A 13010-nucleotide genomic window follows, 5' to 3' on the forward strand; every position below is an offset into this window, starting at 1 on the left:
CACAACAAAAGGCAACACAGGGCAGATTTAAACCCGGGCCACTTCGACAGCAAATGGGCCAACTGCTCAACCTGGTGAGTTAAACCATGGCCCCAAACCCGATTACTTCTGACTGTCTGTATGTGAAAACGGATTTCAACAGCAGGTGGTTGGACAGTCGGTGTTCAAGGTCAGAGCTGTGTACTATGAAAAGGCCATGTTAGGGATGTCCTCTGAGCTTCAAGGATTACTTGTAAAAACATTGGCTCTCATTTCCTGTTGTGGGTGTCATTTACGAACAGTTCATAGGCACAAATGTCCGCATAAATTATGCATACAAACATTTCATGGAAAAATCAGTTATTAATCTGTTATATTTTCATACCTGGATTCATTTGAACTTAGCAAAGAAATCAGCAGCCTGGCTGCCTTAGAAATCTATACACAAGCCTTTAAATTTACCACCACTACTACAATAAGCAGTAATAATTATATTCATTATTGCCTTTCAGTCATTATTTACAGTTTTCCAAAGTACCATAAGCCACAAAATGCTCAGAATTAAAGTTAAAAACAATGAAGCCTACAAATGAAGCTAACTAACCGGGAGGGCATACAACAAGTTTTGGAAGGACATCCAGCACCATAAAGACAACTTTATTAAAAGGAGCTGGTGCCCCAAGATGAAGTGAAACTCAAAATACAACAATGCCACAGAGCTCTCAGGCCAGAGTAGTGTAGCCTCAGTCAATGGTTTGTTTGCTTTCAGGAATTTCAAACCAAAGAACGATGCTCCTCACTGCATGGAAAAAGACGGGGATACTCCGTGGTGACTGGAGGACACATTTTGAACATGATTAACCCACAGAAACTCTGGCAAAGAGAGAGCCTTAGGCACCAATAAGGAGAACGTTGTGGGAGAGGGAAAACCGCCTCCTGCCAAACTACATGTGTACAAAAGCAGGCTGGTAATGTACAGCAGCGCAAGCAAGGGAGCAGAGGATTTAAAGAAAAGGGGATCCTGATTCATCTGGAGAAACCAAATGGACCTGCTGCTCAGGATACCGCAGAGGTGAGACAGAAGAGGGGTTGGCTGCAAGCCGGGAGATGACAGCCAACAGAGTCACCAGGAGATGATCAGAGAGACTGCAAAGCTTCACGGGGCACCACTAAGTGACAAGATTGTAACTGAAGGCAGCAGGTTGAACTAAATGCATTACAGTAATGAGGAACTTTGTAAAAGATGAAGCTAGGAGTTAGAAAACTCCATATCAAGTAACGAACATGCTGACTACTATTTATGTGGAGTAATGCCATAGCTAATGTTTACTAGGTGATCGTTAGTTTAACAAAACAAAAACAAAAACCTTTTCTAGAACGATCACGTTTCCTTGGCTCCGGCACGGACAGAGTTCTGGTTCTGAAGCTCTGGTGGGTGTGGAAATACTCATTTCTAACAGAGTACATTTCCAGATGACGTCTGAAGTAAGCAACACCATCAGCTGCAGTTTTAATAGAATTTCCTGGGAAAACTTTATTTGTGGATTCATAAATACTAAAACAAATTGTTCATGAGACATTTTACAGAAGAGGAAAATATGACACAAACACACAAATCTGACCAACTCAATAGACTATTAGTTCATTAACACACTGAGCACACCATTCAAACTTTAATGGTTTTTAAAAAGAAACCAGGTTTCCAGTAAAAAAAATAAAATAAAATTGTATTAGCAACAGTCCTGAGCTCCTTGAGCAAAGCAAATTCCACTTAAAGTTTAAGAGGTTTGTTTAGTCTGGTTTACACGGTGTCATAAGAGTTTGGGCAGCTATCTTAAATAGTTTACCCTCCAGCATTTTTCTGCATCCCAGAGAATTGCTAGGACTAAAGACGGCAAATTTCCAGTGACAGCCAGTGTCCATGGAAACCAGGACGTCTATCAGACCAGCTGAGAGTACCTAGGACACACCAGGCTTCAACTATCTATAAAAGCTTAGTGCATATTACAGTTCAATATGGGGTTGCTTTACTGGTGATGTGGGCATCAGAAGAGTTTGGGCAGCTGTCTCAGGCGGCTCAGGTCCAGGATGTTTCCCAGTGATCCCTCTGTCTGACGGAGGTTTGCCCTGACAAAAGATGGCTGCCTGTTGGAATGGTTCTTTTTGTCACTGGTATGTGGTTCAGTGTGGTTGGCTAATAGCTGCATTTTGGGGCGCAGATCCTGGATCAGCTGACTCTGTGGGAGGAACCTCGCATTCACAGCTTCTGTCAGGGGCTCACGATCTGATGTCTCCTGAACTCCCACCTCCTTTTGCTCCACCTCATCTTCGCCATCCTCTTCCTCGATCAACCCATACTTTCTCATGTACTTTCTGGTGGCCAGAGACATGTTACTAGGTGATGGCAGAGAATCACTGGTGGAGGAAGGAGTGAGACTAGAATGAGGAATGTGGCCTCCCAAGGACAGCCTGCTGAGCTGAGAGTCACTCAAGTAGTGCAGGGCAATGGCGTTGGCCTCCAGGCTCAGATCCACGCTGCCTCCTGGACACAGAGCGCTGGCTGTCGGCTCAGAAACACTCAGTCTAGAAAGTACTGCTGCCGGGTTGATGCTGGCCAGAGTGCTGACAGTACACAGAGAGAAAAACAGTCATGACATCGGCTATAAACTTGTTGTGCAGATGCATTACATTCCAACACTGACAGGATAAAGTGTAGCAGCATAGTTAAGATAACGCAGACCTTTCATCTACCTTAGTGAAATGCAAATTCCTCGATAACTTGTGTCTTGTCTGATTTAGGCTGTGCATTTGAGAGTTACACAGGGGAGTAGGGCTGTTCGATATAACCATATATATCGGATGACGATATAAAAACGTCTATCGTTTCATTTTACACTATCGTTTGTTTCGTGGTGTTGCAAAATAAACTGTTTATGGCAATATTTTTTCATTGTTTTGATGGTCACTGTAGTGGCTATATTAATTTCTTAATGTTCTCTCTTTCTCTTATATTTAATATAACCACACTACGGACGGACAAGCGCCTGTTTTTATGCGTTGTCGTTAGCAACAACGACAGTAACACCATCGCGTGTCCGCTTGTTTATGTTCCACATAAACCTTTCACAATAAAGCTCAAGATCCTGTTGAGACTTTTGAAAATAAACTGAATCACATGAAAGAGCAGATTATTTAGGGATGAGAAGTAAAAAAGAGCCGCCAGGTGCTAAAAAAAATAAACCTTAGACTCAAACGTTAGAACAGGCTTTTTCCCGCAGCACGCCGTGTAATAAATACTCACAAAGAAAACAGCGGCCTTTACAACTTATGTCTAAAAATGTATCGTTTCATGCATCTGTTAAAACACTCGACTACATGACGCGCAGCTGGAAACACTTCACGCAAGTCGAGCTGCCCGAGATTCTCAGAATTTACAGAAAATGTTACATTTTTGTGATTTATATCGTTATCGGGATGATAGAATTCTTATATCGGGATATGAGATTTTGGTCATATCGCACAGCCCTACAGGGGAGTCAGGCATCTCTGATTTGTTGCCTTCAATTTCAGAGTACACAGTGTGTTCAGAGTTGTATGCAGTGATGAATGTAACACTGTAAAAAAGCCAGTCAACCTCAGTGGGAGTAGAGTTTAGGTAGCTGTTCTGCACATGGCGTTTAAGAACATAACAGTAAAAAAGTAATCATATCCCTAAAATGACACAGAGCTTTCAGAAAGATATCTACTGCAATTCAATTTATCCCCCACTGCTTTGTAATGCATTACTGTAAAATTCAATTTGACTAGAAAATCTTTAGAAGAAAAATAAAACAGCGCTTTCAAGGAATATTGTTAAATGTTCAGTTTCTAGGCCATACATCAGAACAAGATGGACCATGTGATTCAAGTGGTGAGATCACTTAAATTTCGAGAGAAGCTGAGTCTAATAATAGAATAAATGCCATGCTGTGGCAGACATTTTCAACATTTACATGGATATTTAAAAAAACCCCAAAAACAAACAAACAAAAAAAACCCTCACCTACAATAGTCATTTACTAACATGGAAAAGAGATCTAATGTTTATTAATCCACATTTCACCATTTTACTCTTTTTTTGCAGTTGACGATGTCATATTGTTCTTTGTGATATATTTGGTTTTAATAATCAGGAGGAAAGAAGCAGCAGAGAGGCGTATAAGACTGAAACTCTGTTTGCTGGTCCCAACACTGAATAGTCACATTTTAGGGGGGGGTTTAATAAATTTAGACAGATTTCTAGAAATGAGAGCAGCTTCATCAAAGTGTGCCATCTCTCCAAACAAGATCAGGTTTTTCCTGGAAACTTCCCAATTATCTGTGAAGCAGACACATATCCGTGTGTGAGGTGTTTCAGTACCTGGCAGTTTCCACAGCTTTCCGATGGTTTTTGCCAGACTCTGTCAGAACGTCTTCGTCCACGTGGACTCCGAGCTGCTGCAGCTGCCGCAGTGTAGCACTGACCACCGGGTCTTCTACTGGACTCTGCTGCTGCTGCTTCTTGCTGGATGAAGAGGACGACATGGACTGGAAGGACTGAGAACAATCAGAAACTGCTGACAGACTCCTCGTCCTCCTGGATTCGTCCTCCACTTCCTGTTTGCTAGGTGACTCCTGAAGACGACTGGTGAGTTGAGTCTGAGACACAGAGCAAAAGTAATTATCTTTATATGACATGCACAGTTCTGTCCTTTGTACCCAGAGAACAAATGAACCCTGTGTTAATAATATTGACCAATGGAAAGGAAAAAAAAGTAGTTCAATTTGGAATTAAATGTAATGATACACAATCTTTGTGTTTTAGGTTACTTTTACTGAACAGTGATGTCCTTTGATTGATCCTTGTGGGGGGTTTTCTGTTAATGTTTGACATATTATGTTTTCATCAGGAGGAGGAAAGAAAAAATAAAAAAATAAAAAAAATCAAGGAATTCTGTACAATGAATCCAAAACGCTGCCCTACACCAATGACTGGCAACGCTTCCCCAGCAGTGGGCAGTGCAAAGTATATGCAGCCTAGAGCATTCGTACCTGTGCTGCTGTGTACCTGTGCATTAAAGCACACTTTAAATACATTATCTCTCCCTGCTGGTAATGAAACTTCTGCGTGCATGTCTATTTAACGTTTTAGGAAGGCAAAAGGTGAAAGTAGACACAGTCTCTATTACACGTTTTGCTGTGATATTGGTTTGAAAAATTTCTGCAACATGGCTTCTCTCTGACTCTGGAGGCTTAACCCTTTTCTGGATTCAACAGGTGAACACGTTTTTCTAAAGGGACCGGTACTTCTGTAACGCCATTCTACTCAGCTCAGCAGTTAAAGCGCTTTTTACCAAAAGTCTCATTCACCCAGTCACAAAGAGATTCATGCAGTGCTTTCTGGAAAGGAAGGGTCTATTCCTATCATTCTGACTGCAGAGTCAAACTGTTACCTTTTATTAGACCTGGCATCAAACAGGTTTGCAGATACTATTTTGTCTCACCATGAGGTTGTGGTAGAAGGTGTGCTGTTCCTCTGTTGGTTTGTACATGCTGAGACTTTCTCCCAGAACTGGACTGCTGATGTGGAAAAGAGCAAAGGCATTGGTGAGATAGCTCCACAACAGCGGTTAAAACTTTTCGCTAAACTTCAGTAGCACCACAGGTTTATTCAGTGTCACTGCAAATCAAACCATCAATTTACAAAAAGAAAACCATGAAAGCAGAAGTTAAGACCCATTAACTGAGTGGATTTATCTCAGTTGCACGAGGTTGTCAGTACTTCTGCAGTACAGAGAAATTTGAGCTGAAAATAATTTGTTTCTTTAAATGGCACCTGGTCTCACCTGTGCACACCAGGTGGGGAGCAGGGAGCTGAATGACCTCTGTCACTGTCAGCACTACCCGCAGGCCTGATGAGTGATGATGAAGAGTTTGAGGGGCTAGAGGAGGAAGATGAAGGTGGAGGCTTGGGTGTAGACGGGGGCCCAGTAGAGGAGGGAGGGTGCACCTGCTCTTCCTGATGTGAGGTGGACTGTGCAGGACTCCCCCAGAACAGACTAGCACCTGGAAAAAGAGTGATGGGGAAAAATGGTGATGATGTGAGCTATAAGCCTCTTCCTGGAGATTTGACTGCTCAGTAAACACTCACCTGTCTCTACGGCGATGCTGGCCACACTCATGGGTGTGTGTATGTCGCCTGGGGACTGGTTAGAGGACTGAAGCTTCTTCTGAGCCTCCAGGAGCATCTGGACCTGCCCGATTATCAGAAAATATTAACTGCAGCAAGGATGCAGCCACGTTAAACAGTACTTGTTGAAACTAGCCAGCAATACTATCCACAGAAGCCTTTAAATACAGCCACAGTTCCAGTTTCAGGCCTCTTCCTGGTTCCCTGTGTGCCAATGATAAGTCCTTGTTCTTATTCATGACGTATATATTCTGGTTGTGTTGTGTGGAAAGAGTACATCTGTTACCTGAGCCTGCAGCAGGCGCAGCTGGTGCTCCTGATGGAGGAGGAGCTGGTAGGTGTCTGGCGGTACAACTCTACCCGCCTGATAACAGCATTGATTCATACAGGAGGGTTGGGAAAGCCAGGGCGAGGGCACAGGGTCTGCTGCTGCATAGGAGTGTGGGAAGGAGGCTGGGGGTCTGCACGGGAAAGAAGGAGTAGGAGGGCAGACAAGTGTGCAGGGAGGAGAGTGGTGGTGGGTGGAGAGGGGAGTAGAGACATCAGGGTTGAGGGGAGCTGGGTGGCTGGAGGAGTGTGGAGGTGAAACATGTTGATGAGATGGAGAGGGGGCAGGGCAAGTGAATGATGGAGGAACAGACTGAGTGGTGGGGGCAGGAGGTACAGAAAGAGATGGATGGTTGCTAGGAGGAGGAGGAGGAGGAGCATGGATGAGACTAGAAGGAGAAGGATCATTATGATGGGACACAGGTGAAGCAGCAGGAAGGAGACCTGGGGAGGCGATAATGGCGGTACAGTTGTAGGGATGGTTAGAGCAGCAGTTGCAGGGCTGCTGTGGGTTGGAGTTGGGGTTGGGGGTGCTTTGAAGATAAAGAGGAGTTCTAGGGGCTGAAGAGGAGTTTCCACGTGGATGAGCTGGAGGCTTGCAGGCAGAGGCAGGATTGGGCTGAGTGCAGGTGAAGCTGGAGTCAATCAGCAGAGAGAGCTCGGGAACAGATGGCTCCACCCGCCGAGCCTGAAAGGAACAACAGATTACTGCAGAGAGAGAGAGACAGAGAGAGAGAGACAGACACACACACAGACACACACTTTTGGCTTTTAACACAACTTTATTTACACCACATTAAAAACAAAGACCACAAAAAACCCCACCTAGCACAAAGTTGCTACTACATAATCAGCAACATCAACATGCACTAACCATTTACTAACCCCAACCAGAGAGGAGGAAGAACAAGAGGAAGAATGTTGTTTTGTCAGCAAGCAGGAGTGAAGTATCATATAAAGTGTACACCCACATTTGAATCAAATGTTGTGGATTTCTATTAAAAAGGCTGGGAAAAAGGAGATGAACACGAAACACTGGATTTGCAAGTTGCGTGACGCACAAAAGTAAAATATTCCCAACATCTGAGCCTGAGACAGCCTAAGGGCTGGGAAAACTAATGTTAAATCAGCACATCCGCAGAACGGTCAGACCTCACATCTCACACACGTAACATTTTCCACATCTGAGAAAAACATCTCCACACCACCCAAACCACCCCAGAGTGTGTTAACGGAAGCGTTGACCCGAGCCCATTCTGTGACTGACCTGGTGAGCTGGAGTATGAGGGCTCGGAGACGGCCGTGGAGAAAGATCATCATCCTCAACTCCAGAGTCCTGATCAGTGACAGAAAGGGCAGCGGAGGGTGGAGGCGCTCTGAGGGCACAAACAAATCAGCACACGAGCATTAACACACTTTTTAGTCACCACTGCTAATTGTCTGACAAGTACTAACTAGTTCATTGGCCTGCCTGCTGAAGGAGATCTGAGCTTCTCTGAAGACCTCCAACTTTCTGCTGTGATCCTCTGAAGTCAGCTCCACCTGCAGAGTCTTCCCATCCACCTGCACTGCCTGCTGAGCATACACAGCACAGCTGATCATGAGTGAATGACTGAGGAGGAGGAGAAAGAGTTTAAAACAGGTGCTGTGTTACCTGGTAGAGAGTGGCTGTGTGTGAAGCCGTCAGCAGCTGGCAGTCCAGCTGTGGTCCTGAGCCTCGACAGCGGAAGAACTGAGGAGCTCTGCGAGCGCAACCGAACACAACGAGGAGGAAGAAGCCACCGTCGGACAGCACTCTGAAACACAGCACAGCCGATCAGACACGCGAACACGTCCAATCCACTCCTTTCTGCCACCGTCACCTCACCTGTCCTGGAGGGTGGAGCTGAACATGAATCTCAGACACCAGGCCCACACCTGAGGGTTGTAGATGTGTGTGACTCCACTCAGCCAGCTGTCACGAGACAGGAAGCAGAAAGAAATACCCCCACTTAAGAGAAGCAAAAACATCTGGGCTTACATCTGGACTGTTAGAATTCATCTAAAAAAAAAATCTTTCACATCATTTTTTCTCGGTACTCCTACTCGGAGTAGAACATTTCATAAAAAATACAAGTGCCTCTCATTAATAATTAGAAAATTAAAATCAGAATTTCTTAAAATGTGAACAATTTTTAAAAGAACTCATACATCAGTGCTAATCACATCCCAAAAGAACTACCAGGTGATAATTTGGACTTTTTCCCCCCCAGGCTTGTCTGATGAAAGGTGAAGCTTACAGTCCGACCAGCGGCAGGCTGGAGGCTTTCGGATCAGACTCAAGCAGCAGGAGCAACTTCCTGGTCTGGTCCATGGTCAGAAACCTGAAAAGAGAACTAAGACGTCAGCAAACGTGATCAGAGGCCGAGACGTGTGGTGATGAACTCTCGCTCTCTCACCCTCTCTGTCGGCTGCTGTCACGCCCCAGTGGTCTGCTTACGTTGGTTAGACTCCTGAACAGAGCAGTCGGGATGATGGGGACACTTCTGACCGGCTCCACTTCCACGCTGACAGACGGACTGATGATTGACCAGCTGAGGGTAAACGTTGCAGCATCACTCTGCTCACAGCAGGCCACATGCCCTTTGACCTTTAGCAGCTGAGACAGATCTAGAGTCTGTCGGCTGCTCACAAACTGCTGCAACACCTAAAACACCAACACACAGTCAACACAGTTTTGTATTATTGTTGAGTCTTTACCTTACAATATAAAGTGTCTTAAGGCAACTGTTCTTGTAATTCAGCCAAATCACAAGAACAGCTGAATTGAACACCAGCAGCTGCTGTGCTCCACCTAAAACCACATCTGTGTCAGTCTAAGCATGCATATGCCAAGATCATTGTAGTAAGAAGAGTTGATCATGTGCTGCATTCACTGGGAAATGTTTTGTCTGTGTAATCTTTAGGCAGTTTCAAGTGGCCACTAGAGGAAGCGGAAGGGCTGAAGGGTAACAAACTCACCTTGAAGCAGTGATGGAGCTCGGCCTCTGATTGGACGACAGTCTCAGTCTGAGAGGAGAATAAACAGGGAACCAGGACGTCTCCAGGCAGAGGAGCAGAGGGAACCTGACCCGAGGCTCCGGCCTGATCCCGACCCGGGTCGAAGCGATCTAGGGTGATTGTGATGCCCTCCTCATCTGAACCACAGCAACACACAGAGGACAGACAGCTGGACTAAGGTGCTCGATGCCACAGACACATTTATAAAAGAGCTGAATCAGCATTCAGGATGAGCTGAAGTTAACCTCTGACCTGAATCGACAGAAACCGTTCCCAATAAGAAACAGTGGAGGTGGGGCTTGTTACTGCGACGGGCGTGACGATGCGCCAGACGAAGAGTTTTCTCTAATAGCACCAACTGAGGCTTCCTGCAGAGACACATACCTCATCTGTTGTCACTTAAGTATGACAAGATTATAGTAGGTTAAATTTGTTATTGATTCAGTGAATAAAATATAAAGTGTAAAAGTCTGTCATGTTTTTATTGCTCTACGTGGTTTAAAAAAAGCATCTTATTTTCCTTATTTTCACTCAAATGTGAAAAGTATCCATTCTTAATAACCATCTTAATAACTTAGTATGCAGTCTTTTCCTTCAGCAGACTTTTGCACACATTAGCAGACCACAAGCAGTGAGTCTAGATCTCAGCTACAATGTGCTCTCACTACAACAGTGCACAACCAGCTCTATTGATCAGCAAGGAAGCAGTTACCTGTGTGAGCTGAGGTGAAGGCGGAGCTTCTCGCCCATGGGGCTGCTGTCCCACAGAGCTGATCTGGATTTAGGGAAACTCAGTGGTGTCCGAGGGTTCACCGAGTTCCTGTACACCACAAGAGATAAGATGGGGACACTCCAAAAACAGCTTTGTTATATTTCATAACAAAATAATTCACATTTTAATCAAGTCACAAAAACCTAATCATTAAAGAATGACTAAAATACAAGGATGACAAGAAATTGTATTTTTTGTATTCAGAGTCCAAGTGTCAAAGTATATTCTGGTCATCTTCACCGATGTTGACATAAAGTTTTTAAAGAGCTTATTCAATTCACTGTTAAATCTAGGCTAGCTATAGCTCATGGAAACTCACAGACCAGTTCAGTTTATAAAGAGATATCTAGATGGTAAATTATATAGCGCTTTTCTACTCTGAGTAACCCTCAAAGGACTTTATACAACTTGCCTCAATCACCATTTTTCTACCTAAGTGCTTTCTATTTAACAATCATACTCCTAGAGTTGCCCGAATGGGAGAATGGCATCCATGCTGATTGAGGCTTGGGGAAAAGAGGTCCAGAGGAAACTAGAGACTGTGGGTTTTCAGCAGTGTTTTGGCCTGGAAGGAAGATTGTTTGTTTGTCGTTACCAAGCCAAGTCAAGTCAACACGAAAGTTACAACCTTCTTCCAGCTCAGAATCTGATCACCTCCTTCGCTGCTGTCATAAAGGGGAACACGCGAGGTTCACAGCCTGTGATATAATCCATAACAGATCAAACCACTGCTGAACAGACAGCTTTCATTTCTCTTGTCGTTTTTGGGAGATGGGGGTGGGTTATTAAACTATTACCTGCTGTCAAAGGAACGGGCCCTGTAACGGAGCAGCTTAACGACGACTAGCTGTGTGCTAACATTAACTCACCGTGCTCTCGCAGTCTCCTGGAACATTTCACACGGCAGTCCCTGGAGGCTTCGCGGGTAGTTCATCGCTGTTGTCGCTGAAAGAAGAGACTGTGAGCGCTAAATTGAGCCTGCTGTTACCGACTGCTGGGGTATTTGCGTTAGCCTAGCGATCGGGCCATATTAGCGCCCTTGCTACCTGCCTAAACGTAACAAAGCTGAACTCTTCGGGAAGGTCACTGAAAGATTAAAAAAGTTCCAACCGTCCTGGAACAAATTTCTTGTCTGTTACTATCTTAGTAAATCAGGCCGCAAACAATCCGCAGAAAACACAGGTCTGCTACAGTTTAATTATGGCGCTGTTTCCCGACTCGACTGGCGGGGCAACAGAATCAGCCAATAGCAAGTTCCGCTGCAGCCACTCTGGCCAATGGCGTGCCGCTTCTTCTAATTCTAACCCTGTCCATCCTGCTCACTCGTAATGAAGATCTGAAAGTCTTCAGCTCTTCCTCCTGTATTTGTGTCAGTGCCACCATGTCCAAACAATACATCATTGCAGGTCTCACTACCATCTTGTAAACCTTCCCTTTCTTTCTTGCTGCTATCCCTCTGTCACAGATCAACACTCGTCTCCACCCACTCCACCTGCCTGCAGTCTCTTCTTCACCTCGCTCGTGCGCTGTTTCTTTAAATGGCCAGCGCGAGGTATCCACCTTCACTACCTCTGCTCCTTCATTCACACACGTATTTTTTTCTGTCTTCCATTCCTCTGTATTAGGGCCACACAAGGAAAAAATATTATTCAACATTTCGAGGTTAAGGTCGTAACTCTATTTTGAAAAAGAAAAGAAAAGAAAGAAAGCTGAAATGTGGAGATTACAGTTCTTTACACCCGCTTTAAAATGTCTGGTGTGGATGAGTTAGTGATTTTTAAAAATGTTTTATTTCTGTCAACCTCTTTAAGTTTACCTTGACCAGCAAAAAGCATGGGCTACCAGAGAAAAGTCTGAGCCAGCCAGGTGGTCTCCGTTTAAAAACACATGATCTATGTATGAGAATCTGTTGAATTATTTGTGTGTTCAGCTGTATCATTTTCAAGCACACAAGTAGTTTCCTGGAAAGCAGCACATGGAGGAATTATTTATCAACCTGTTATATGACACCAGTTCAACAGGCTCCTGTGTGAAGCGCAGAAATAGGTTGATTAAAGTTGGATACCACCAAGTTCCTGCACTTCTGGGCTTTGTTATCATGTCTTGGGGACAGTGAAACACATTATTCCACACAATTTAAAAAGTCAAACCGGACCAAATTAAAATATATATTTCCATTACTTTGTGCTTCTTGTCTTTTATTGTTATTTTTTCTTTTAATCGTCTTGATCTTGGACTCTGGTACTTTGTAATTGATGTATTTTCAGATTTCACAGGGCAAGCACTGCTAGCCTTGCTTGCACGGAAAAGACAGGGTTACTACTATACAAAGCATCCCCCTTTTCCCCAGGTTTAAAGGTAAGAGGTTTTATTGTCGAATGAACAGAATGAACTGTGATTTACACCACACAATAAAATTCACTGTCACATACAAGCTAAATCTTCTAAATCCCCCCCCCCCCCCCCCCCCCCGTTTTCTGGTCAGTATACTCAAAATGTTTTTTAGTGTTTTGTCATTAATGTTGCAGATTCAAAATCAAATATAAAAGTGTTCAGGTGCCCTTTCGGACATATAATCAGTTTGTTTTGTCGGGACAACGCCCACTTTCACAGAGTAAAACGTGTATCCGTTTTTTCCCGTGAATGCGTGTATCTTACTCATAGCAAATCTTCGCTGGAATAGCG

The 13010-nt window shown here is 44.2% G+C and overlaps 1 protein-coding gene across 3 annotated transcripts; it reads right to left on the reverse strand.

Moving 5' to 3' along the window:
- Positions 1 to 1473: 1473 nt before the first annotated feature.
- On the reverse strand, positions 1474 to 11822 carry stil (STIL centriolar assembly protein). 3 transcript variants are annotated; one of them, XM_080887564.1, is made up of 16 exons: positions 11195 to 11822; positions 10266 to 10373; positions 9806 to 9921; positions 9515 to 9690; positions 8953 to 9200; positions 8794 to 8877; positions 8382 to 8468; positions 8169 to 8310; positions 7986 to 8089; positions 7782 to 7890; positions 6474 to 7202; positions 6149 to 6251; positions 5844 to 6063; positions 5502 to 5574; positions 4379 to 4656; positions 1474 to 2601 (listed from the first exon to the last, which is right to left on the reverse strand). In XM_080887564.1, the coding sequence occupies exons 1-16, from the start codon at positions 11257 to 11259 to the stop codon at positions 2025 to 2027; spliced, it is 3219 nt and encodes a 1072-aa protein (XP_080743690.1). In that variant the 5' UTR covers positions 11260 to 11822; the 3' UTR covers positions 1474 to 2024. The 3 variants fall into 3 exon arrangements, with proteins under 3 accessions (XP_080743690.1, XP_080743689.1, XP_080743688.1); XM_080887563.1 differs by having other exon boundaries at positions 5502 to 5577; positions 7986 to 8086; positions 11195 to 11821; XM_080887562.1 differs by having other exon boundaries at positions 5502 to 5577; positions 11195 to 11820.
- Positions 11823 to 13010: the final 1188 nt, after the last annotated feature.

Source organism: Rhamphochromis sp. 'chilingali' (genome assembly GCF_963969265.1).
Source record: "Rhamphochromis sp. 'chilingali' genome assembly, chromosome: 7".
NCBI lineage: Eukaryota > Metazoa > Chordata > Actinopteri > Cichliformes > Cichlidae > Rhamphochromis > Rhamphochromis sp. 'chilingali'.